Source organism: Aptenodytes forsteri, unplaced genomic scaffold, assembly GCF_000699145.1.
Source record: "Aptenodytes forsteri isolate BGI_AS27 unplaced genomic scaffold, ASM69914v1 Scaffold54, whole genome shotgun sequence".
NCBI classification, from domain to species: domain Eukaryota; kingdom Metazoa; phylum Chordata; class Aves; order Sphenisciformes; family Spheniscidae; genus Aptenodytes; species Aptenodytes forsteri.
In genome coordinates, this window is record NW_008796044.1 from 2,166,996 (window position 1) to 2,190,373 (window position 23,378).

The window sequence follows — 23,378 nt, forward strand, 5'->3', positions numbered from 1 at the left end:
GAGCCGGCTGGCATTGGCTCTGTCAGACATAGGGGAAGCTTCTAGCAGCTTCTCACAGAAGCCACCCCTGTAACCCCCCTGCTACCAAAACCTTGCTGTGCAAACCCAATACAGTAGTTTAAAAGATCAGAATATAAGCTCATTATGAGTGTCTGCTTATTTAAATATGCTCATTTCATTGAAGGAGGGAACATTTTGATGATAAGCTGTTGCCCAGGCCTGATCTTGCATCCTCATACCAACAAAAATACTCCTTATTTAATAGCTGTGGGGTATGTCTCAGTCAGTTGGTCATTCTGTATAGAATTAGTGAGTGTGCTTTATCTGGAGTTACTGTGTGGGAGCTCACCTCCTTCCTGTTCCTGTTCAGATTAGTTGCTTGGAGATCCATCCTTATATATGCCAAGTATTATTATTAATAGCCAAAACTTAGGTATGCTTAAAAGAAAATTTCAGAATCAGGATGTTGGAAAGGGAAGTCTTTGGTGTACTGGCATCAAGAACTGGAGAGAGATGCCAGCAGGATAACGCTGCTGTAGTTTTTGTGGTTTCATGCTCTGTAGAAAAACTTTGCAGTACGATAGATAGAAACTGCAGCTGCAATGAGCAGCTGTGAAACGTGATCGTGGTAACATTGCTTATGCTCACATAGTTCACAGCCCCATGGCAGGGCCCAGGCTCACAGGAGACAGGACAAGGTGTATCTTCCCCTGGCAAGTTTGGCTTTCCTTGCTGTGTATGCTGGTGTAAGGCAGTATGTAAAGGCAGACTTCATTAGAGTTATAAGGCATCATGTAGATCCTGGTGAAGCTTATAGTGGTGTTAGGGTGGAGAAAGAGAAGAAAGGATGGAAAAAGAGATGCTTTTATTTTCATCTGGGGCTATTGTGTATTTCCATGGGCCCAGATGTTTAGTTTGTTTTAAATAAACTCAATGTGCACCGTTTCAAGCATCTGTACAGTCACAAAAATAAAAAATAAGATGCGATTGCTGTGTTCCGCAAATCACCAGGTAAATTAGAAAAGAAATGACTTGAGGGAAAGAGCTGCTACAAAACTGACACACAGCAGGTTTCTGTTTTCCACCCTCCTCTGCCACGTCTGGAGCACTGGCAGTAATTGCTGGACCTGGGAAAGAGGACATAAACAATACAGCAGTTTGCTATAACTGAACCAGCTCAGGGGAGAAGTGCAAAAGAAAATATAATTTTAAAATATTGATGTCCTTTTCCTTTGCAAGTTTTCTGCCAACTTTTGTTTAAGAAACAGCTAGTGAGATCCAGTGGAATGGACTGCTGTCAGCTCCTTACGAGTTCTTTCTGTCTGTTACTACGTGAGGTAGTAAGCTGGTATTCAGCGACATGCAAACTAGAAAAGTTAGAATAAACTAGAAATGTTTTTCTCTATGCTGTTTTTTGCCAGATAATTATCCAGTGAGGCAGAGGATGCAGCAGCTGAATAGCTGATTTTATTTATTTATAAAATAAAATTTTACATGATTGTGTATCTTCTCTGGTGCATTTTCTGGATAGTTTTTATGCAATTATCACCCCCAGCATCCTGTGCCCTCCCGCACACTCATTTGTTGCTGGGTGTTTTCCTCTCTGATCATAGCCTTGGTGCTGCAAGAAGTGCTCTTCCTCTGTTTGTCTGTCACAACCTCTAGTGGTGGTGCCCTACTTTGTAGCCGGGCCTTCAGTTGCGATTGCAATGAAAACCACAAGTAATCACAAATAATGATTTTTACTCTTGTGTCTGCCACTTTGAATATAAGTATTGTGCTCTACAAGCTGCAAGAAAAATCTTTCCGTTTATGCTTGCCTATGTAACACACACATAAATGTATTTCTTAGAAAAGAGATAAAGTGGCTGCTTAAATTGTCCTGGAAATAGTGGAGAACCCTGTCACAAGAATCCTGAAAACCCTGCTAGAAAAATGTTGGTTTCTTTGCGCAGGGTCAATAATACCCTAAAACAACTAATTTCAAGTATTTTCCCTGGTAGCATAAATGTATTTGTCAAATGGATTTTTAAAATACCACACAAAGAGTTATTTCCTACTGTAAGAATGGGAAACTAGAATGTGAAAGTGCAGATATATTTGCCCTCATGGACCCTTGCTCTCTCCTAGGATCTCTCTGAAGTCAATATTTAATTTAACTTTCACGGTTCATATTTTCCCTCTTTTCTGTGTTTCCAGCTAATGGGATTCTGTAAAAGCATACAGGTCTGTACGTGAGGGTCTGCTTGTCATCAATGTACTTTTAATAGCATAAATAGTATGTCACCTTTTTAATTTAAAACATTAGTCACCAACAATTCCGATTATATCATTATTTTAAATGTCAACATCTAGAAGTAGAAGTAATAAAGCATGGAAGCTCGTGAGTTGTGAAGCTCATAGAAACTCTCAAAGAAACAAAACTAAATATCTTTCTTAAGCGCCAATTCCTTCACTTGTGGGGAGCAGATAAAATACTGTGGTTTGATACCTTCCTGCTTTTCCCCTCTTCTAGGACGCTCCATGGAAACGACATTTCCAGTGTTCCCGAAGGTTCTTTCAATGACCTGGTATCCCTGTCCCATCTGTAAGTACTTCTGTCTGGGTTCATCTGTTTGTTTAACGGTTTCAGATTTATAAAACAGTACATATTATTACAAATTTAAGATTGTCTAGCTTTTCTGTTTTTCCTGCTCACTTTCCATATTCTGCTCTGTGGATATTCTTAGCGCATCTGTTCAAAGGAAACAAAAAAATACTAGAACCTGTTGTCATTAGTTACCGAAATATTTTCTTAAGGAAAACCAAATGAGAAATGTGACAGTTTCCTCTTCTGTGGACTTTGTGTTTAAGGCTTTCTTTCAGCATTGTCTGTGTGAAATGCAGAGTGTGTTATGGTCTGAGAGTGAGACAGGAAACCTCCCACAAAGAGCAAATATTAAGCAAATGTGAATTCTGTGCTTAATAAGTGTCATATGTTTTGCATACTGAAATGTTGTCAGTATATGAACTTGTTGATGAATCACTATTTCAGGCATATATATTTAATCATATGGAAGTTGGCCATTTCACAGCATTAATACTTCATTCCATAATTTGCAAAAATTATTAGAAGTTTCAGATATTTCAGGAAATTACTATTGTATTGGTGGAGGTTCAGGATATTTTAAATACAGTTCAGTTGATGAAAGAACTGTAAAGACAAATAGCTGCAATTTTTACAAAATAAGCCTGAAGTGTGACAGCTGGTGCCAAAAGAGTGAATAGAAAGTGTTTTTTCACTGAGATACTGTGTGATACTGTACATTATTAGACAGTAGATGTAAAGGAAAAGAAATTTTGTGTAGCATGTTTCTTGATTACTGTCCTCAAGCAATCAGAGGGCTGGGTATGTCTTGGTCATTTTGTGAAGCGACTAGTTTCACAAGTTGAGACGGATATTTTCTGCTCTGATGCTGCCCTCATGCACACGAGTTGATGTTGATGTATACATGTCGAGACATACAAACAGATATATGTGCATCTGACGTAGGTTTTATATCTCTGTTTCTCTCTTTGCAACCTTAAGCATGCCCTCCAGAACACTTACCTGAACACAAGGTTCAGTTCATATTTACATATTTTCTGGATAGCAAGTATGCCCTCAGACTGTTTATTCTGTGTAACAGCTTTCTGTCTCAGTTTCTCTCTAGACAATAAAAAAAAAGATATCTCAGATTGGTAGGGACAGAAATCATATGTGAGCAACTCAGGCAATTTCAACTTCAACTAAGAAATAACCATCTCTGTTTCAAGCTTACACCCTGGTATCTAAGTCAGAGAAAATAGTCATTTTGCACAAAATGTATTTCTTCATCATGTTCCCAGCATTGTCAAGTCATTTTATACGTTGTTTCGTAATGAAAGTCTGACTGTGCTGAAGCCCTGTATCTCCTTTTGGAAGCACAGTGACACCTTCCATACTGGGAATCTGGCTTCTAAGGGTATTTTTAGAACTCAAGAGATAAACATATCATGCCCCATTTGTTTGGATTTTCCTCAGGGTTTACTTTAAATGAAGTGCAGATACAATTTTCCTGGGTAAACCGTTCGCCTTAGGGAGTGATAAAAACCCCTTTGGCCCAATACAGTCGCTGCAGTCTATCTGTTTAGATGTATGTGCTGCCAGAAATGTAAAATACACAAAGCTCAAATGAACGGTAATAAATAGGATCCATAAAATAAATAAGACCTGTCTGGGGTGTAATTTGCACAGTTGAACAATTGAATTTTACAGTGCAATTGTGCTCTCCAGTTTCTTAAAGAGGATTCCGAAACTTTTAGCAACCACAATGATTTTGCTCTTCACGTGCCAGAAAAAGCTATGCTTATTCAAACAAAGTCATACATAATTGAAAATAAATTCATTTTGAGCTCTTCCTGATATATAGATCTTCAAGGAGAAAGCATGCACTTGGAATAATTTTGAAAATGATACAAGGGGTTGCTACTCATCAAACTCATAATGCATGAGAGACCAAAATTTTATGTTAAATTTACAAGCTGGGTGGCTAAGAGTAGGGTAGGTATTATGGCTGGAGAAAGCTGACTACCAAGGTATTGAGCAGGATGATCAACTTCTGCGTCAGTACAGTTTGGGGGGGGCGGGAGAGGGAGGGTATCGAATTAACCTTTGGAATTGCAAAGAAGTATTTGTGTAGCACAGACAAAACTATTGATTTTAGTCAGTCTTTTGTAATAGCTTTAAATCGGTTGGTAATTGGAAGAACAAAACTGAGATCTAGATACTTCAATCACTTCTTCCATAGCTGTTTAAAGCCTACAAAAAAATGTTCACCAAATTTCCTTTACATTGTAAACATCATATTGTTGTAATGTAACTAGTATAACAAACTATGTAGCTGATGTACCTCACTAAAGACAGAGGAAGGTTTGTCTATGGTATACACACTGTTTTTCTTTACTATTTCTTCCTTTATTTACTTGAATCACATTATTGTCTATTTAAGCCATGACTCTACTAACTTGTTTAGTCCAGGGCAATGATAAAAATCTTACAGCACTACTGAAGGACCACATATATTAATACTTAAAAAGAACCAAAAATCTGTTGGGGTAGAACTGAGACCTTCTCAGTTAGGTCAGTTCCTGCATTTGCTGTCTTCACTATTCACTGATACACACAACTCTCTAACTGATTCAGTTTCCCAAATCCTGCCCACACATAACCCGACCTCTCGGCACTCCAGGGACTCCAAAAGAAACCCTTGGTAATGGATGCTGTGTACAGCAGGTATTTCTGTCAGACATATTTTTGATAAACAGCTCAGATTCCTAATCCTGTTGAATCATCTCAACTTTACTCAAATTTATGTTAGTTACCTATAAAAAAAAGCTGTCCCCTCCTCTGTTTCTCTACATTATCATGGCTAGAGTTATTTTAATTGACTTTATTCTAAGTTGCCTCAAAAAAAAAAGTGTCTGAACAGAAATATCTGCACAACATTTTGAAAATGCTGGTGGTGGTGTTTCATTAAAGCACAAGATATTTTTACCTTCTGGAAATATTTTGCTATAATGGGCAAAAAAATAGAGAGAGTATGTTAGAACTCATGAATGAAAATACAAGAATTCACTATAGTTCCTAGAAATAGTTGCCTCAAAAAAAAAAGTGTCTGAACAGAAATATCTGCACAACATTTTGAAAATGCTGGTGTTAGTATTTCATTACAGCACAAGATATTTTTACCTTCTGGAAATATTTTGCTATAATGGGCAAAAAAATAGAGAGAGTATGTTAGAACTCATGAATGAAAATACAAGAATTCACTATAGTTCCTAGAAATTAAGGGAAAAAAAACCCAAACAAAACCCCAAACAAAAGAATGGAAAGCTACATGTGATAATTTCTGCAGTTGTACAACAATGTTCTTGGTAATCATTTCTAGTGTCTATAGAGCAGCTTTATTTCTAATGTAGATTATAAAGATTAATTAACATGGTAACTAGCTTTCCGTTGTCCTCCCACTCCCATTTTATATATGGCAGTTGCTCAATGCTAAAGTTAATTTCTTGGTCCAACTTTCACTGCTGCGTTTTGTTTGACCTTGGACAAGTGAGCCAGTTGATCACAGTTACAGGGTCAAAAAGTCAACCCAGTAGTTTTTTTCCATTGTAAGCAATGGATTTACAGAGGGAATGGATGGATATTTTTTAATACTGTGCTGTAGTGCACATTTAATTTTGATGAATGAGCCCTAGACAGGGTTTGAACCTATGAACTCTCATTATGAATCTGTCTAGGGCACAGTGGGTTCATTAGTCACTCCAATAGAAATGTATCAACAAATTTACTGAGGTTTCTATCTTAATATCCTTTCTGATATGTTTTTATTTGAAAGAAGCTTGAGTTTAAAATACCATCTTAAAAATAGTTTATAACATATGCAGAAACAGTAAAGTCTAAAACCCAGTTTGAATTATTGGTTTCTTTAGTATCTCTTCCCTATGCTAATCTTTATTTAGTTAATTTTCTTCCCATGGCAATTCAAGTGTTGTACAGCTAAAGCTTTACATTTACTTTCAGCAAAATAAATTCAGAATTCCAACATGCATTTCTTTGCGCTTTCAAAAATGAATTGTTTTTAAACTGACTTTTCTGAAGTCTGGACTTTGTAATTGACTGATTGCCTGAAAAGGCACTTTCTTTAAGAGAAAAAATAGTATAAATTAGTCAAGGCAGCACCTAAATTTAAGGTAAAAAGGTTTGTTTTCCTTTGGATAGATCGCCATGAAAACAAAAAATTTCTGTGAATTATGATTACGCTACATGAATGCATCTACTTCAACCATATGACCTAACTCAAGTGATGGGTTAACCAGCAAATGTGTTTTCAAAGCCAGAAACAAACTTAGCAAACACCAGGTTGCAGTTGTGAAAACAGGGGTATCCTCTGTGTGTATGTTTCGTCTAGTGAGGAGACATTAACGTGAGTCATCAGATCCAAACTATATTTCACAATTCACTGTTAGAATCTGCTCATGAAGGCCAAAGACTTAAATAAAAGAAACCAACGTGATAAATTTGATGAAAGCAATATGTCTGGCAACATTGCTCAAGCACAATTGTTTGAAAAAGTGATTTATTGTTTGAAAAAGTGATTTGTTGTTAGGTATTTATACAACCTCCCTAGCTAACGATGGGAAGAAAGGAGAAGAGTGGGAATACTGGAGGAGATAAATCTAAAAGACTTCCTGAATACTTGGAAGATCTTTCCTGCATTTTTAAGTAAAGCATTTCTGTAAAAGTGTAGAATAAAATGTGCCTCAATGAGATCAGGGATGTTATCCTTGCTTGCAAGCCAAAATAACTGCTGTTAATTGTTTTACACCACTAGGGCTCTAGGTACCAACCCTTTGCACTGTGATTGCAACCTCCGCTGGCTTTCCGAGTGGGTGAAGGCAGGGTACAAAGAGCCAGGGATAGCCCGCTGCAGCGGGCCTGACGCCATGGTGGACAGGCTGCTGCTCACAACACCGACTCACCACTTCCAGTGCAAAGGTAGGAGCAAGCTGGGAGGCTCTCTGTTCTGTCCTGTTGCTTTTCCTCATATACAGTGCTTTATTTTTATACTCTTGGAAGCTGTTAGGTTTTAAAGTGAGTTTCGGGGGGAGTTGGGTTTGGCTTTCATTTTCTGAACCATCACATTACATTCAAGTTCCATTTTCAAGTGTTCTTCCACAAAGTGCAGTTAACTGCACCACTGGAAGGAAAACCAGCAAACCTCAGGAGTTAGTATTCCTGTTGCTCGTACCAGATTATATAATGGCAAGTTAGCATACAGGATGTTGTTAGAACTTAACTTGAGCAAATAAATTGGTTTTGGCCTTCTACCTACCCCAGAAAACTTTGGTAAAGTAAGGGTTATTTTAAAAATACAGAGCACTCTAGTTATTATGTACATTTACTTGAAAACTGAGAAACTGAGAATTATTCTGGAAGGCAAATATTTGCCAAAAGTACATTTTCATTTGAAGATCTGCAAACTGTCCTCATCAGCTCTGTATCAGAAATTGTAGATTATGGAAAATGCTTCATGTCTGAATACACTGTATATTTATTCAGGAGAGGGTTGAGGTGCAGCTATTAACGATTAGGGTAGTCAATGATAGGAGTATGCTGCATTAGACAGCAGTTAGACAAATGATAAGGAGCACACATTTTTGTGGATAAAGTAAGTAGCTTATTACTGAATGTATATTAGGATATACCTGTATTTTCTTATTCTAAAAAAAGTTTTGGAGGTTCGCTTAAGTTATCAGCAAGTATGTGAAGATGGAGCTATATTTATAGTGGAAAAGATTGGTCAGTAGCCTCTCTTAGAAATGGAAATGAGGGCATAAAGCCTCTTTTTATGCACGTCTCTCAGAGTGCCATGCACATTTACAGTACTGCTTGGCAGCATGATTTTATAGAGGCAGGGATTAAACTGCTGAACAAACAAATGATGGTGTTGAGGTGGATTTAGAACACAAGTTCCCAAGCCTGAGCTGAATTTTATGTCCTTTCAAATATATTTTTAATAACTGTAACCTTATAATTTAATTACTTTGAAATGTCAGTCTCAAAACTATCAGAACTCTGACTATAATTATCAGAACTACAGACTTCATAATAGTCTCTCAAATGTGAAGTACAAATATACCCTAAATACTAAAAATACCAAATAATGTACTTGTTCACATGAAGTGAAACTAAGAAAATGATCATATTTACATATTAAACAGGGTCTCAGAATTAATCCAGAAAGAGAAGCTAGACGACTTCTTCGTTCTGAAACTGTGATATATCAATAGTTACACTCACTTACTCTGAAAACTAAGCAAGCAACTCTTAGGCAAGAGATAAGTAAACCTGCGATCCAGACTATTAAAAACAGCTGTATGTTTTTTATGTAAATATTAGTTTCGTCCACTAGAAAGCTGGTGAGCTTCCTACTACCCCAACTGTCTCCATGGCTCGCTTTATCTGACTAGAAAAGGAGAAAAATGTGTTGATTCGGAGGTGGTCTTTGGACAAGCAGAAACCGTTGATGGTCTGGACGAGTGGCAGTGTACTCCAAGAAGCTCCAGACCCTAGCAAAATTCACCTTTTCTCATCACAATACATATATTTTGAAAAGCAATGCATGATTTGGTAGTCTAACTGAACCCATTTCCCATGCGCGTGTTTAAGATCCAATGCCTTGTGCTATTCTGTCTGGCCATCGGTGATGCTCTTTTATGGTAAAGCAACAGGATTTATTACAATGTCAAGTGCAGGTTTACCCTCAGGCTGGAGCCACGTGCGTGGCCTGTGACAGGATACAGTGCAGCCTCGGTTTGTCCTGCAGCTGCATCACCCTCTCATCACTGAGCTGTAGCTGTGACATGTGCCTGTCAGCAGAAGAGCGAGACTTCTGTGGGGTGACACAGAATGTCCAAGGATATGTCTGTACTTCTGCCTGTGCAGATTCAGTCCTAGCTCAAGTACTGCTAGCACAGAGCTCAGGGTGGGCTGAACCCCCCGCCCCCATAAAAGCCTGGGTCGTTGCTGCAGAAGTCAGCCCATGCTGAGCTTGGTACCTTGAGATGCTTGTATAAAGGTAGTGCATAGCTGTACTCGGTGACCTCCAGTAACTTTTACATTAAAAAAAAGTAGAGTTTAACTTATTCTTGTTAAAATTATGTTTTCAGCCTGTGACTGAGCAGAAGGTTATGTCTCAGCAGAGCCAAGAAAATAAAAGTATGTAATGTGCAAGTCATGCAAACTCAGCTCTGCTTTTTATTAAATTGCCCTCCTAGTTATGCAGTAGAGGAAAGGAATGTGCTGGGCTGAGGGCATTTTGCTATATGGATTTATGAATCAAATCCACAAGGGCAAACTAATGAACTACTTAACTGCTAGGAACTAACACTGTTCTTATTAGCTCCTACATTGATTAGCTTTGATCTATGCCATAGGAATAAATGGAAAATGTACGAGTGTGTATTATGAAATAAATAAATAATAGAACAAATTCTGGCTTAGTGACCTCTAAATCTTAGAAGAGCAGCACTGCTGCCTGTCTCATGAGCTCTCCGAGGAGCTACCTTCATATATTCTTCGTATAGTCTACCTCCAAGACAAAAGTAGCTCAGATATGTCACATTCCCCCCCCTTGCCAGTGCCAGAAATTCAGATGTTATTTCCTCTTGCTGTCCTAAGTCCAAGTTAAAAACATGTATGGCATTTAGTTAGACATAAATGCAAAGATAGAAGAGGACGGCAACGGTCTTTTGTTTCATTTTTTTTATTTGTTACTACTTGTGTGCTTTTTCCTTGTTATTGCATGTTGCACTCTGCAATCAACTGTACCCTGTTAACAGACTATTGCATGTTGCGCTCTGCAATCAGTGGCCCTGGTAACACCACCATCACTGTAGGATCAGGATATAGCCTTTACAGCCTTTGCAGGTGCTTTTCAGCTGAGACTCCTTAGTACCCATTTCTGTCATGTTCTTACCCCCTGTTGGTGCTGTGCCAGTATTCAAAGTTAGTAATGAAGGTTTATATCTCATACAGAATGGTCCAAAGCAAATCCTTGAGTGGAGGGGTTTCTTTCATCCCTAGTTTTGGTAACCTTCTACAGCTCCACCTTCTCTCTAACATCAAGTATAAGCTTCTTTTCTTCAGTTTCAGGATGTTTCACAATTTAGTCCTTCTTATCATTTATCATGCAGTAACAGAAGCTCTGTGCCCACTTCTGATTAGCACAGGACCAATTTTAAGTTATTTTAAAATGTATTTCCTTAAAAATGAAATAAATTATTTTAGGGTCTTTACTGCCTGATATAATTTAAGCCCTTTTAAAGTGTTAGGTTTTATTTTTTACGTGTAAAAGCCATTAACTCATTAATATTTGACATTTAGCCACTTCAAAATCACCATTTCTTTAACTGTAAATATAACTGTCTAAATTAGCTTTCTGTAAAATCTCAATAATAAAATATTGATTGACTTGGTACCCCAAATGTACTTAGTTTTGTTTTGGTCTGTGTTAATTTTCCTGCTCACCCACAAACATCACTACTTCTCTGGAAGAGTTCTGTTAAAAAATGTGGTTTATTAAACGGTTTAAATGTGGCCATGCATATTTACCTGCATACATTTACATCTTTGCATATTTGTCTTTGTTGTATTTTGCCAAGATAGCTGAATGTTGATAATCATTCTTCTGAGCAGAACAGGAAGAAAATAAGTTTTTAACTCTCTTAAAATTAAGGATGGTAGAACACTTTGCACCTAAATATTCCCATAAGCCTCTAACTAAATCTTTCTTATGCATGTTTTTCATTTCTGCTGTTGCATCTGCACTTTCATTCTTGTTACCAGCCATAGAAATGTCATGTTATAGTTCCCTAGGGGTTGTTATTGCAGAATTTCCAGCACTGAGAGAAGGAAAAATTGCTGAAAGCCATATATATATATAAGCCCACTCTCTGGAGATTCCCAACATGTTTTTTCAGAGCTGATGTTTGCATGTCCAGGAGAATATAAGCATCATTGAGACTTGCCTAGCACTTGATTTAAGTACTTAAAATCTCTCTAATCCCTGGGAATCCCATGCTGTTGTGTAAAGTTGCACCCACAGCATATGCGTTTGTGCCAACGCAGGGTGAATACTGCATTAGGAAAAAATGTATGTGTGAGTACGGGAAGTATTAATTTTGTAATCCAGTTCTCTACTAATACACTGCGTTTTGCTTTTCCAGAGCCGGTAGATATCAGTGTTGTGTCCAAGTGTAACCCCTGCCTCTCCAATCCATGTAAGAACAATGGGACATGCAACAATGATCCAGTGGAGTTTTATCAATGCACTTGCCCTTTTGGCTTCAAGGTATGACTACAAATGAACGACATGAAAAGCAATAGTGTTCCTCATCTCTTCTGTTTTCTTAATTGTTGTACCATGAGAAGACAATTTTACAGGCAACTGAGCTAAAAAAAATCCCTTACTCAAGCAGATTGTGTGTGACCTTTCAACTGCGCCCCACTACAAGTTTTATCCTGTGCAATAGGAAAAGCATTTCTTTCTCTCTGTGCTGTGACTATACGGATCATCCTGAGCAACTTGCTGTAGTTGACCCTACTTTGAGCAGCGTGGTTGGACTAGGCAATCTCCAGAGGTCGCTTCCAACCTTGGGCATTCTAATTCTGTGATGTAGACATCCATATGAAATGGCAAGATGAGTTTGTCTTCCCTTTCATTTCTTTTCTTTTGCCAGCAACAAGATAACCGTTTCATAGGCTGCCAGGCCAAAGGGGAGGCAGTTCAGATGAGAATTAAGGGCCAGTTTAGTCCACAGTGACAGAACATTGATACTTGCTAGCTTACATCCATCTCACACAGACTGATTAGCAGAAAGATGATAACTGATTAGACACAACCACTAGCTCAGCTGTCTCTGAGTTCTGAGCACTGATGTCCATAGAGTGATCTGCAAATGTGAGATCCTGTAGAGGCCAAGCATTGTGAGCATGCAGTGTCAGTTTCTTGATAACACATTTGAAAATCGGAAAATCGAGTCATTGAGGAATGCAATTTCTTCGGTAGTGATGTGTAACTCCTATTGTTAACACCACATCATGAGAGCTTAAGGCTACCAAGACTTTGTTTCAGAGTTGATATAACTGGAAACCTAGCTCAGTAGTCAGTAGCTGAAGGATTAAGTATAAGTAATAAATGAGGCATATGATCTGTTCACAGCCTGGAGGGGATCGGATGTTATGGCCAAAGAAGTAGGTTGCATCCTGTAAACTGTGATTTTATTTGCCTCATTGGATATTTCTTACAGAGTCTTGGTCAGTTGAAGCAGATGCTCATAAAACACAGAGTAATAAGAACTATATGGAAAAAAAAGAAGGGCAAAACCAGACATACGTGTGGGAAGTAAGCACAAGTACCCATGTCTTACATTTCAGGTAGGATTTAGGAATTAGTTGGGTCTGATGATATCACCATTTCCCTTCTCTGTTTGCATAGGATACATCCCAGATGGTAACAGAGTAATTGCGGTAGATCCCTGAAACATTGGAAAAAGAGAAGATGTAAAGCTCATTTCTTCTATTTCACCCCCATGCTTGGTACTCAAGAATAATAACAATTCTCCTAAATAATTGAAAAAGCCATTGGAAATTTCCTCTCATTAAAAATCCTTCTACCCATTGGCATATCAACCAGCAACTTTTCTAGGATCTTAAAAGACCACATTGTTAAAAATTCATTCAACTGAAACTAACTACTTGGTAACAATTGATTTGTCTTTGCTATGAGGGAAACTGGCTGTTTATCTCCTCAGGTTAATAGAACAGTCATTTTAATTTGATGTTTAACATAAACTAGGTTGAATTCTTCAGATGGGACTAGGTGACTGTTAGGCTAACTTGAAAAGTAAAAGCTTTCAAAACGAGCAGGAAAATACATAAATCTTTGTGTATGTCTTACTCTATAAGGCACATATCGTGGAAAAGATATCCAGGTAGTTCAAAGTAGAAATGTGTTTGTTATGAGCATATCTTTTTTTTGCCCTTAGTTTTTTCTTCTATTTTTTTATATTCTTTCTGTATTAGCAAATGCACTAGTATAGGTGCATTTATACTGCTAGAAGACATGTTTACATAGGGAGGATTTATTAACAAGAATAATCAAGAATAATCCTCCAGTTATACTAGCAATCACTTTCTAGTGTACATTAGACCTCAGTATGCATCATTTTCTTAGAAAGGTTTTGATAAACTCTTGAAGTGGCTCAGTTTAAACATCTCATAGAACATCCAGCTTTTCTCCTCTCTCACACACTTTCTCAGGTGACATTCAGTGTCTGAATGTAAAACCTAAAACCACTCGTGTGCTTGTAAGCACCGAGCTGTCATCCAAGCATGGCAAAGAGCAGACAGACCCAGGCATGGCACTTAGAGCAGAGTTTAAAAATACTGACTGGATAACAGTACAGGGAGAATTGCTGGAAATTTAATAAGCAAAAAAGAACTGCGTGTCTTTACCACAGGTTTTTGAATAAAAATGAAATTTGACAGGTCCAAATGCAAACCATATGAAAGGAGTACTCTATCTACCACGCAGTTCTCCACCAGAGATTCATGCTAATTCAATAACAATACCTTGCTTCCTTCTCACCAGCCAGCACCAAACAGCTCTATCCATCTGGAAGCTATTTCCCAGACCTTGATAAATTGCCCTAAATCTGCCCTCTCAGCATTTGTTTTTCCTTGTTTGATGTAGATTTCGAAAAAATCCTGTGTGGAAGAGTGCATCAATAAAGTGAAAAACCCACCCTTTTTTCAAATGTAAGCTCATTCAAATGAGCTGACGGCTTTATAATGTTCCCTGGAAAGGGACAGACAGTTACAGACCGCTTTCTGGGGTTCCTATGCTCATGCTAGCCTTCAGAAAAAAAACAGTAGGCCAGCTAGCAGAAGGCCGCCTAAGTCACCAGTTGCCAAACTGGTGCCTGATGGAATCAGGAACTTCTACCAGTTAACCGTAGTTGCAAAAGCCTATAGTTTTATTTTTCACTATCACATTGATGATGGCTCCATCTCTTATTTTTCATGATCACAAAAATGTTTTTGCTATTGAATGCATACCTTATGGGGCTTTCAGCAATGTGTAGTGCTGCCCATGATGGGTTTGAGTAAACTTAAAAGTGTGATAACTCATGGACCACCTGAGCTGAGAGGCCAGTGGGCCGGGCAGTTGTGTTTGATGACAGAAATATAGATTGCTCGCTTAGGAACGGGGAAGGCTATGTGCTGATAGCTATCTTTGCTGCTGCTCTTTCCTTAAAATGGGTGATGAATGTGTTTGCTATAGATAAGCTATGGTTGAAACAGCGTTTTTTCCGTTGTTCTTTGGGGACAAAGCCCCAGAGACAGTGGGAGACGGTGTGAGAGTGCCACCTATGGCAACTGGCAGGCTGCACAAGCTTGAGCTCCAGGGTGCCACCAATGCTGGCAGGAAATGTCTCTTAATGTTACAAAACTTGTGTTTTCATATTTAACACAGACATAGGTGTAATTATCCAGCGATTTTTTTTTCCTCTTCTCCATAGCATTCTTTGAAAGATTATTTAAATAATATGTGTGGTTTAGATTGTGAAGTATGATTACGAGTAGAGAAATGAAGCTTTCTTCTGCTTTAAATGCTGCTGGCGACCTGCAGTGCAAGTGTGTGTGAGTGCAGCTGGTGGCTGGTAAATAGATAACGGTACCGTACTAATTCATTTATCCTGCAGAGTGTGTGGCTTTTATGTATTCCCACTGATATTGTAAAATCAAGTCTATGGGTGTTAGAATTCAAGAGAATAATCAAACTTGCAATCAATAAGCCATTGAGAAAGGATTTACTTGAATAGCTGTAGTAAAAACTAAGGTGAGTGAAACCAACGCTCAGTGTACTTTGCCATTGCCATTCTGAAAATGCCCTTTTGGACTTTTTGGCTGATTTCGGTGTCTTTCATACTTTTTTTTCTTAAAACTGAGGTAACAACAAATGAAGGAGAGTAATTTTCTTTCTTCCAAAAGGTGTTATTTGTAGAACTGAAGAAAGAGAGTTTAAAATACATCTGCGTTTTTTATGAAGTGAAAGAACATTGCCAACCTGGAACATGAAATACAGTACCTGCCTAGGCATCGCCACAGCCTCCTTGATTGCTCAGCTAAACAGGAGCCTGAGCTGTTGGGACGCAGGATGTTTGTCAACTCTGAGTTCTGCTGTTACCGAAAGCTGTCTGAAATGGAAAGTGAAGATAGGTAAAATTAGCATAGCACATATCCCACCCTTTGGGCAACAGATCCTGATGCGTGTCTGTGGTAGAGTTGCTCTGTAAATTTTATCCAACTCTATTCACCTCCCTGTTGAGTTCAGCCAGTGTCTTGACTTTTCTAGCAGCACTGCAGTATCTTGAGGGTTCAGGCAATTTCACCAGTCATCCAGAATGACAGATACAATTGGAAAAATCCTGGGTAAAGCTTTTGGGCTTTGGAGAGACAGTATTCTTTGCAGCCAGACTCTTGTGGTGGGAGGCATTATAGTGAAGCCAGAATGATATTTAGTGAGGAAGCTGGCTCCAAAGTTCTGCTAGGAATTTGGCTCTTCCTCCTCCCCGCCCCCTGCGCCAGGTTTTCATCCCTGAAAACAGGGTTAGAAATTGAGAATCTCAGAACAAAGTGTCTCTGGGATATGCGGTATTCATGTCTATCACATGTTGTACACAGATATAACTAATGTACCAGCACTTGAGCAGATAGATGTAGCTGAGCAGAAGCTGTGACTGCTCAGCACAGGGCTAATAAGCAGGTTATATCAGTACAGACCCCATGCCATTAGCGTGGACTCAGTGCTGCACTGACTGTATCATTTGCTCATGGGGGTGCACATGGCCTTGCATTTGCTTGGAGCAGGGGCAAAAGAAGTTTGCTGTATTTGCACTTTGCCATGGAGATGTACTTCTGTAGCGTTACGTGAATAATCTGTCAGAGTCCTAGAATAATGGCTGTTTTAGGAGTATTCAACATAGAACTGATCTTAAAATGTAGATATGGTAGTGTTTGCTCATGTACAGATATTCTGGCCAGCTCTTACAGCTCAAGGCCGAGACAGTGCAAGTTTATTCCAATGGGCCAGTTTCTCACTTAGTTATGCTGATTTGGGTGGGGTTATATGAATGTAACCAAGTGTAGAGTTTGGCTGCTGATGCATGCCAGCTGTGTGAGAGTCCATGCCTAGTTTGTTAGGCTAATACTATTTAGGAATGTAACTCCGTGCTTTTGTTTCTTTGGATCTATTAACATATGCATATAAGTCCCCATATACATCAGTCAGTGCACAAATAAATCCCCAAGTTGGAATTGCAAAAGGAGGAAAAATTGGAAGAAACTCTTAAACCAGCCTGCCCTCATCCATGTGAGACAGGAGAGCAAACGTCTCTGCCTTCACATGTTACTCTGTCTTGGCCTCTTTCCTCTCCCAGTGTTAGGGTCGAGGGGACAGACAGTGGAATGTAAGCTCAATGCCAAGTTTTCATATGAAGAAATCAGTGCAGCTGATTCTGCCTTGAACTTTCATTCATTTTCCTGGAGCGTGTGTTTATGTGATCTGTGATGTTTTATTTTTTATTTGTTTGTTTTAACCATACTTAAAATACTTATTAATGAATGGTGAAGAAGCATTTTCCACTCTTAGTGTAATAAAGCAGAAAGCCTTTAGGGATGAGAAGTGATGGGTGGCCATGTAAATGAGTAGACCTATATTTATGGATGGATTTTTAGGGCAAACACCAGTGTCAGCAGTAGGCGGTTGTAATTTCATATAATGCTCCTAGGGCAGAAAAAACCTTCAGAAATCACAGTATTTTCCTGTGTATGCTTATTCTGTAAAACTTACTATGCATCAGTCAGATTTGTGTTTGTTTCTTTTTGCCCTTTCTGTTTTAGTAGGTCTAAAGAAAAAGGAGATTTAGATCTAGAAGAGCATAAAAATGAAAGGCTTAAGGAGGGATTACCGCCACAGTTGCTGGCTGAAGGTGGTGAGGCATGCATACACCCACCACAAGCCCTGTAAAAAACATAGTAATGTATTGTGGCATGGCCTAATGAGGGCTCTTAACAATAAAGCCAACTCTGAAGAAGTATTTCCATTTTTGTTAGGCCAGCGAGAAAGCAGATGTTGAGCAGCTTCAGGCATTCGCTGTGTTTGTTCAGTGCTGCATCAGGAGAAGTAGCTGAGCAGTCGAAGTGAATAGTAAGCCGTACCCACACATGGGCACCGTCATATTCATTCTTTTGTCAATGTGGATCATTCCCCCCGCTTTGTTTTTACTACTGTTTTTCTGGTCTAGTTCTAAATGCCTTAAGAGACCAGGCTTCCAATCTTTCTTTTCCCAGCCTAAAGAAGAAGTTTTTATTGGCGTTTAGTCTGAATTTCAGGCTCTTGTTCTTATGTTTGCCTGGTCTATTACACTAAATAATAATTTTTCTTCCTCTGTTTTGTTTGTCTTTCAGGTGATTGCTGGTTGCTATAACTCTGCTTAATCAAGTTCTCTTTAACCAGCTCTTAATTTTCTGCATCCCACCATTTCCGCATAAGTGAATCGGTTGAAGTAGTTGGTCACAGCTGAAAGTCCTTATTGTTAGATTTTCTTGTGATTGTCTGTCATCTGTTATCCTTGGGGCTTTCTTGGCATTGACTGTACTTGACAAGATGGCTTTTGGGTTTCTTTTGTTGTCCAAGAACATGAACAGAGGTTGTCCTAGGAGGTTAATTGCCTTATTTTCCCCTTTCCTTTGGGGATGATGGAATTGGTGAAGTTGCTGTAAGCAGGCTAGGCTGAAAAGAAAACTTTCTTTATCATGTGAGAGTAAACTCTCTCCTGTTAATAGAAATGATATAATGCCAGACTAGCTTGAGAATTAGTAGCTTACTGTGTAGAGGTAAGTGCACATACACTGCAGGTAAAGTTGTACCAAACCTCTCTGCGCTCCGTTGCTGGCAATGTCAGACTCCAGCGCTGAGCTGGTGCAGGGCAGATGCCTGTCTCCATGGCCCCCCGGGGGTCACCTCCCTGTACTTCTCAGCGCCTCTGAAATAAATGTTGTGCTCTTGCTCATTATCATAGTGGGCATGTTTGATTTCTTTAGTAGTCTGAAAAATTCATTTGCATGTTTGCTTCTGAAAACATTGCTGCCTGCCTGGGTTACCTGTTACAGTGCAACCCACTGTCAAAGTACAGTCTTGGTTTATGCCGGAAAGGATTGCTGGTATCTCTAACTGGCAAGCCTTGTAGGGGAAGCTTTACACAGCTTCCACAAGCGAAACAGATTCTACTGGCATTTTTGCTGATATAACATGTATTTCAGCGTGAGACCTTTTATCAGTACAGACCTGTTGCACGCCAAAAGCCTTCATCCTTAACAGGCAGGGATACATCAGCAAATGTTTCTTCAAATGGACTGTGACTCTTCCAGCATCTTTAGCGCTATTTATTTCAGAAATCTAGTGAGTGCTTTGGAGAGGTTTTTTAATTACATAAGCCCTGCCTCATGTTAGGTTTCATTGGGTTGCTGCATGTGATGTGTCCCTCCTCTCTCATGCAGGCTGCATTCAGTAGCTTAAGTGTTAGGCGTAGGTTAATTGCCTTGAGCAATAAGTGTAAAATACAACAATTATATTTTCTTTTATTTCTTATTTCTTATTAATAGGAATTGTGTTTTGTATACAAATGTCCAGTCTTTATAACTTTCTCTACAGTGTTCACGCTAAAAAAGAGCCACTGGCTTTTGATAGCGTGAGAGGGAAAGTTTTGTTGTCACTGCAACATGTATTTTAAAATAAATAGGCCCTTAAGTGTTTTGAGGGTACTGAAAACATTGTTCTCATTCATGAATATTGGTTGAATTAGAGACTACACATAAAATATTCAATGTCTGTTTTACATCAAATATTTTGGTTTGGATTTTATGTACAGAGGCAACCCTGGGCAAAATCAACTATTTTCAGTGTCCCTAATTTTCTTCTACATCTCCCAAAACGTTCACACAGTGATCTGTATTGGGCAGTTGATCGAGTAACTTTGGAAGCTCTACAGCACCTACCCCATCCGGTTTGGCACCTCTGGACTCAGTTCAGATATGTGCTATGTGAATTGACTCCATGATAGATGAGTGACGTATCTTCTGTCATGGATTAAAAGCCCAAAAGACCATTGAAACCCAAAGTGCCTATGTAAGGAGAGGTTTAGAAGGACAATCAAGATTTACGTGGTAATGAATATAATTGCAAAATAAACCTCAGATGTCCGCTGAGAATTAAATTTCATACTCATAGGAGAAGAACCAGAGATTTTAAAAAATAATATGATGAATCCTTGCACTTTGACTTTGACAGGCATATTCTTGATTACTAGCTACGGAGGTAATGAAAGGTGTATTACACCCTGGAGGATCATAAATCTTTCTGATTTAAATAAAATGAGGCTTCAGAGAGCAAAGTTCGCCTAATTTGCTATAAATTGACAATTGTGATTTATTAACAAGGACAAGGAAGTCACTAAGAAGTGCTGCTGCCATGCCCAATTATTGTTTAATCAGGTGCCAGATGAAGCTAGACTGGCACAAAAGATAACTATACAGTGCTGAAGATGGTGGGATATAAATAACTATTACCTGTATTTTTACTTCAGACACTAACACTGTGAAAGTTTTCAGAGGGATTTAAATCAGCCAAATGTCAGGGGGGCAGCAACAAAACCAATATCAATGTATCCCCTTTTCATAATCTAGCTTCTATGCCATTTAGCAAATAGTATTTCTCATGATGCTTGTGAGCAGCGGGCAACTTTTGTTGTATTGTTGTGTCAATGTAAGTATGGCTGTATAAACAACAATACTGAACTAAAAAAAGAAATCAGAATTGTCTAGGTAATTTCAAATTTATTTTAAAATTTTTTTCAAAACTAGAAATGGATGAAATTAATTACTTTTTTATGTTAAATTAACTGGCTTGTAAACAGCAACCCTCAGAAGGTACCTTTTTATTACCCCATTGGGACAGATGACTAAAGAGAAATAGTTAATTCATCAGCACTGTGTGTACCCTAACCTAGAGGCATCCAAGGCGTGGATGTCTGTAGCAAGGTCTGCATTCAGAAGGAGAAGTCACAGCCTTTTTGTGAACAACAGATGATCAAAATCTTTCAACTTCCACCTGGCAATCTAAAAACAGTCTGATCCAAAATTACTGTGATATTATCCATGCCTTGCCAAATAATTTGTGTATATGCCTAAGCAGATGGATCTGACATACACCCTGCCAGCTCTTGTAGTTGTTTGACCTTGCCAATGAGCGTCATCTACATCTTTTCCAGGTTGAGGCTTAGCCATTATGTCCGTGGCCAGAAAGACCATAAACAGGGAAACAGTATCACCTGGATCTACTAAAGAACTTCATACTACTGTATATAGATATCAGTGTGTAAGCTGTCTACCTATATCTTAATATCAGCGCAATCAACTAGGAAATCAGTTTCAAATGGTTCCATTGGTAAAATAACAGTAGAGTAATTCCCAATGCTATATTTTTTAGCCCTTCCTGCAAAATAATTTAGATTAATTTTATATTTCAAAGTTAGTTTCATTCTTCACTCAGATTGCAACATCTTTAATTATTTGATAACTAAGTATTCCCTTCACAAAGCTGAGTAGCTGTGTTTGCAGTGATTGCTGAGGTGTCCATCAAGTCCTTCATGCTGCAATTAGCATAAGATGGCATGCTAACTTTCATAACTTGCTTTAAGATTTGCAATGCACATAAAACTTGTCCTTTTCACGGTCTCATTATAGCAAATACTGGGTTTCTTTCCAATGAAAGACTCTGAAATACACAATCGTGGATAGAACTTGAGAGAATTTTTCCTACCAAACTTGTATCTGAGTGTATTGGCTGTGTAGCTGAATTCATGGCATCATGTTTCCTTGGTCAATTATGCAAAATTCTTCTTGTTTCTCTGTTGTATTTATGGCTTCTAAATGTATTTATTACAGAGAAACTGCTGAATATCTCATTCGTATTTCCTAGCTTAATTTTCTAGTGGAATTGAAGTTTATGTGATAAAACTTTGTTCATGAGACATCTCTTTCCCTTCCTGCCCTGGGAATGTTTCAGTTTACTCTCCAATTTTGACTATTTATAACAGAGGGATAAGGGTTTCAAATGGTGAAAAGACAACACTGGTAAAGATGCCACTAGGTAAAAGACTGTAGCATCAGTTTATACCATATTGGATAGCTGTATGCCATAACTTCAGGAAAACCTTTGACCATAGTTCTCACTTTACTAAGCATGAAAGAAGCAAAACTCAAGTTAAAAATCCATTCAAGAGTTTAAACTGAATTCTCTTTCTGTGCTGAGCGTCTGTGTCTTGTACTATTTCTGGATGTTTTTTCCCCCTCTCCTCTCATCCCGTCTCATCTCATTCTTTTATATGAAGCATCAGGAATCATGACTTGTTTACACACCACATTTAGCCCTTTACTCTGCTATTAGACCTTTGCAGGTCTGAATGTATGAACGAGTCCCGTTGGCACATGCAGGTGTAGTTTTAACACTCAAGCAATCAGCATACATCAGAATTGTTCAGAAAACTGTGTTTAATAAAATACTTCCCAAGCTCTGTGGAAGCAGAGCAAAGCTATACATAGTGGCTTTAAGTGTCCATTTTTTTTTAATTTCACAACATTAGGATTGTAAGTTTGAATAACATTCCTCAATACCCACTCACAGAACACATTGTACTTCTCAGTTTATCTTTCTGTGAATTTTCCTTCAAGCCTATCATGAGGTTGAAGATGTACTTAGCCTTTTCCCTTAATGTAATGATTGCTTATTAACTTCTGACCAAGACACCCATAAGACAAATGCATTAATGTTTGTGAGACTGAGAGTTGGATGAGGATGCATTACTTCCGCTATTAGGAATGTAAAGGACTAGGTTTGCAATACAGTACCTTTGTAGCTGGTAGTTTTGCCTGATTTCCCTAAAAGCTTTAGCTGTGTTTAGAGCTTGATAATTAAATTGTTTATGAAAATTTCCCAGTTCTTAATTTAAAGTCTCTATCAACTATATTTGTCTTCGTCTAGTATTTTTACTAAACATGTGAACACTACCATCTGTTCTCTACATATACCATCTAAATAAAATTTATTATGAACACATTGTATATTGTTAACAACTCGAATAAAATTTGGTATTTCTTTTGTATAGCTCATTTTTCCAGCATGCTTTAAAACATTGTAGTCATTGAACAAGGCTGTAATTAGCTGGAAGGAGGTCTCTCTATTTACAAAGCATTGAAGTTGGATAGACTTCTGCCTGTCTGCAGGTGCCTTCATCACTGGCTGGATCATGTTTCTGCTGCAGTCAGCAGTGATAGTTTTCTACATCAGGAGGTTTCTACCTAGTTGTCTACCTGGAATTCCTGGAGAAATCCAGGTTGTCTACCTGGATTTCTCCAAGGCTTTCAATATGGTTTCCCACAGCCTCCTCCTAGAGAAACTGATGCATTATGGTTTAGACAAGTCTGTGCGGTGGGCGGGGAACAGGCTGACAGGCCGCACCCAGAGGGTGGTGGTAAATAACTCCTTTGGCAGCCTGTCACAAGTGGGGTCCCCCAGGATCCATATTGGGCCCAACGCCCAACGATATCTTTGTAAGAGATCTGGATGATGGGATCAAGCGTACCCTGATGAAGTTTGCTGATGATACCAAACTGAGTGGGGAAGCGG

General features: G+C 38.6%; 1 protein-coding gene across 1 annotated transcript in view; it reads left to right on the forward strand.

The window, feature by feature from the left end:
• The window catches only part of SLIT3 (slit guidance ligand 3), a 553,189-nt gene that overhangs the window by 463,518 nt on the left and 66,293 nt on the right, over positions 1-23,378 (forward strand). The window contains exons 24-26 of the mRNA XM_009285701.1: positions 2,516-2,587; positions 7,398-7,561; positions 11,794-11,918. Of these exons, the coding sequence (XP_009283976.1) occupies positions 2,516-2,587; positions 7,398-7,561; positions 11,794-11,918 (361 nt within the window). The remainder of the gene's footprint in view (positions 1-2,515; positions 2,588-7,397; positions 7,562-11,793; positions 11,919-23,378) is intronic.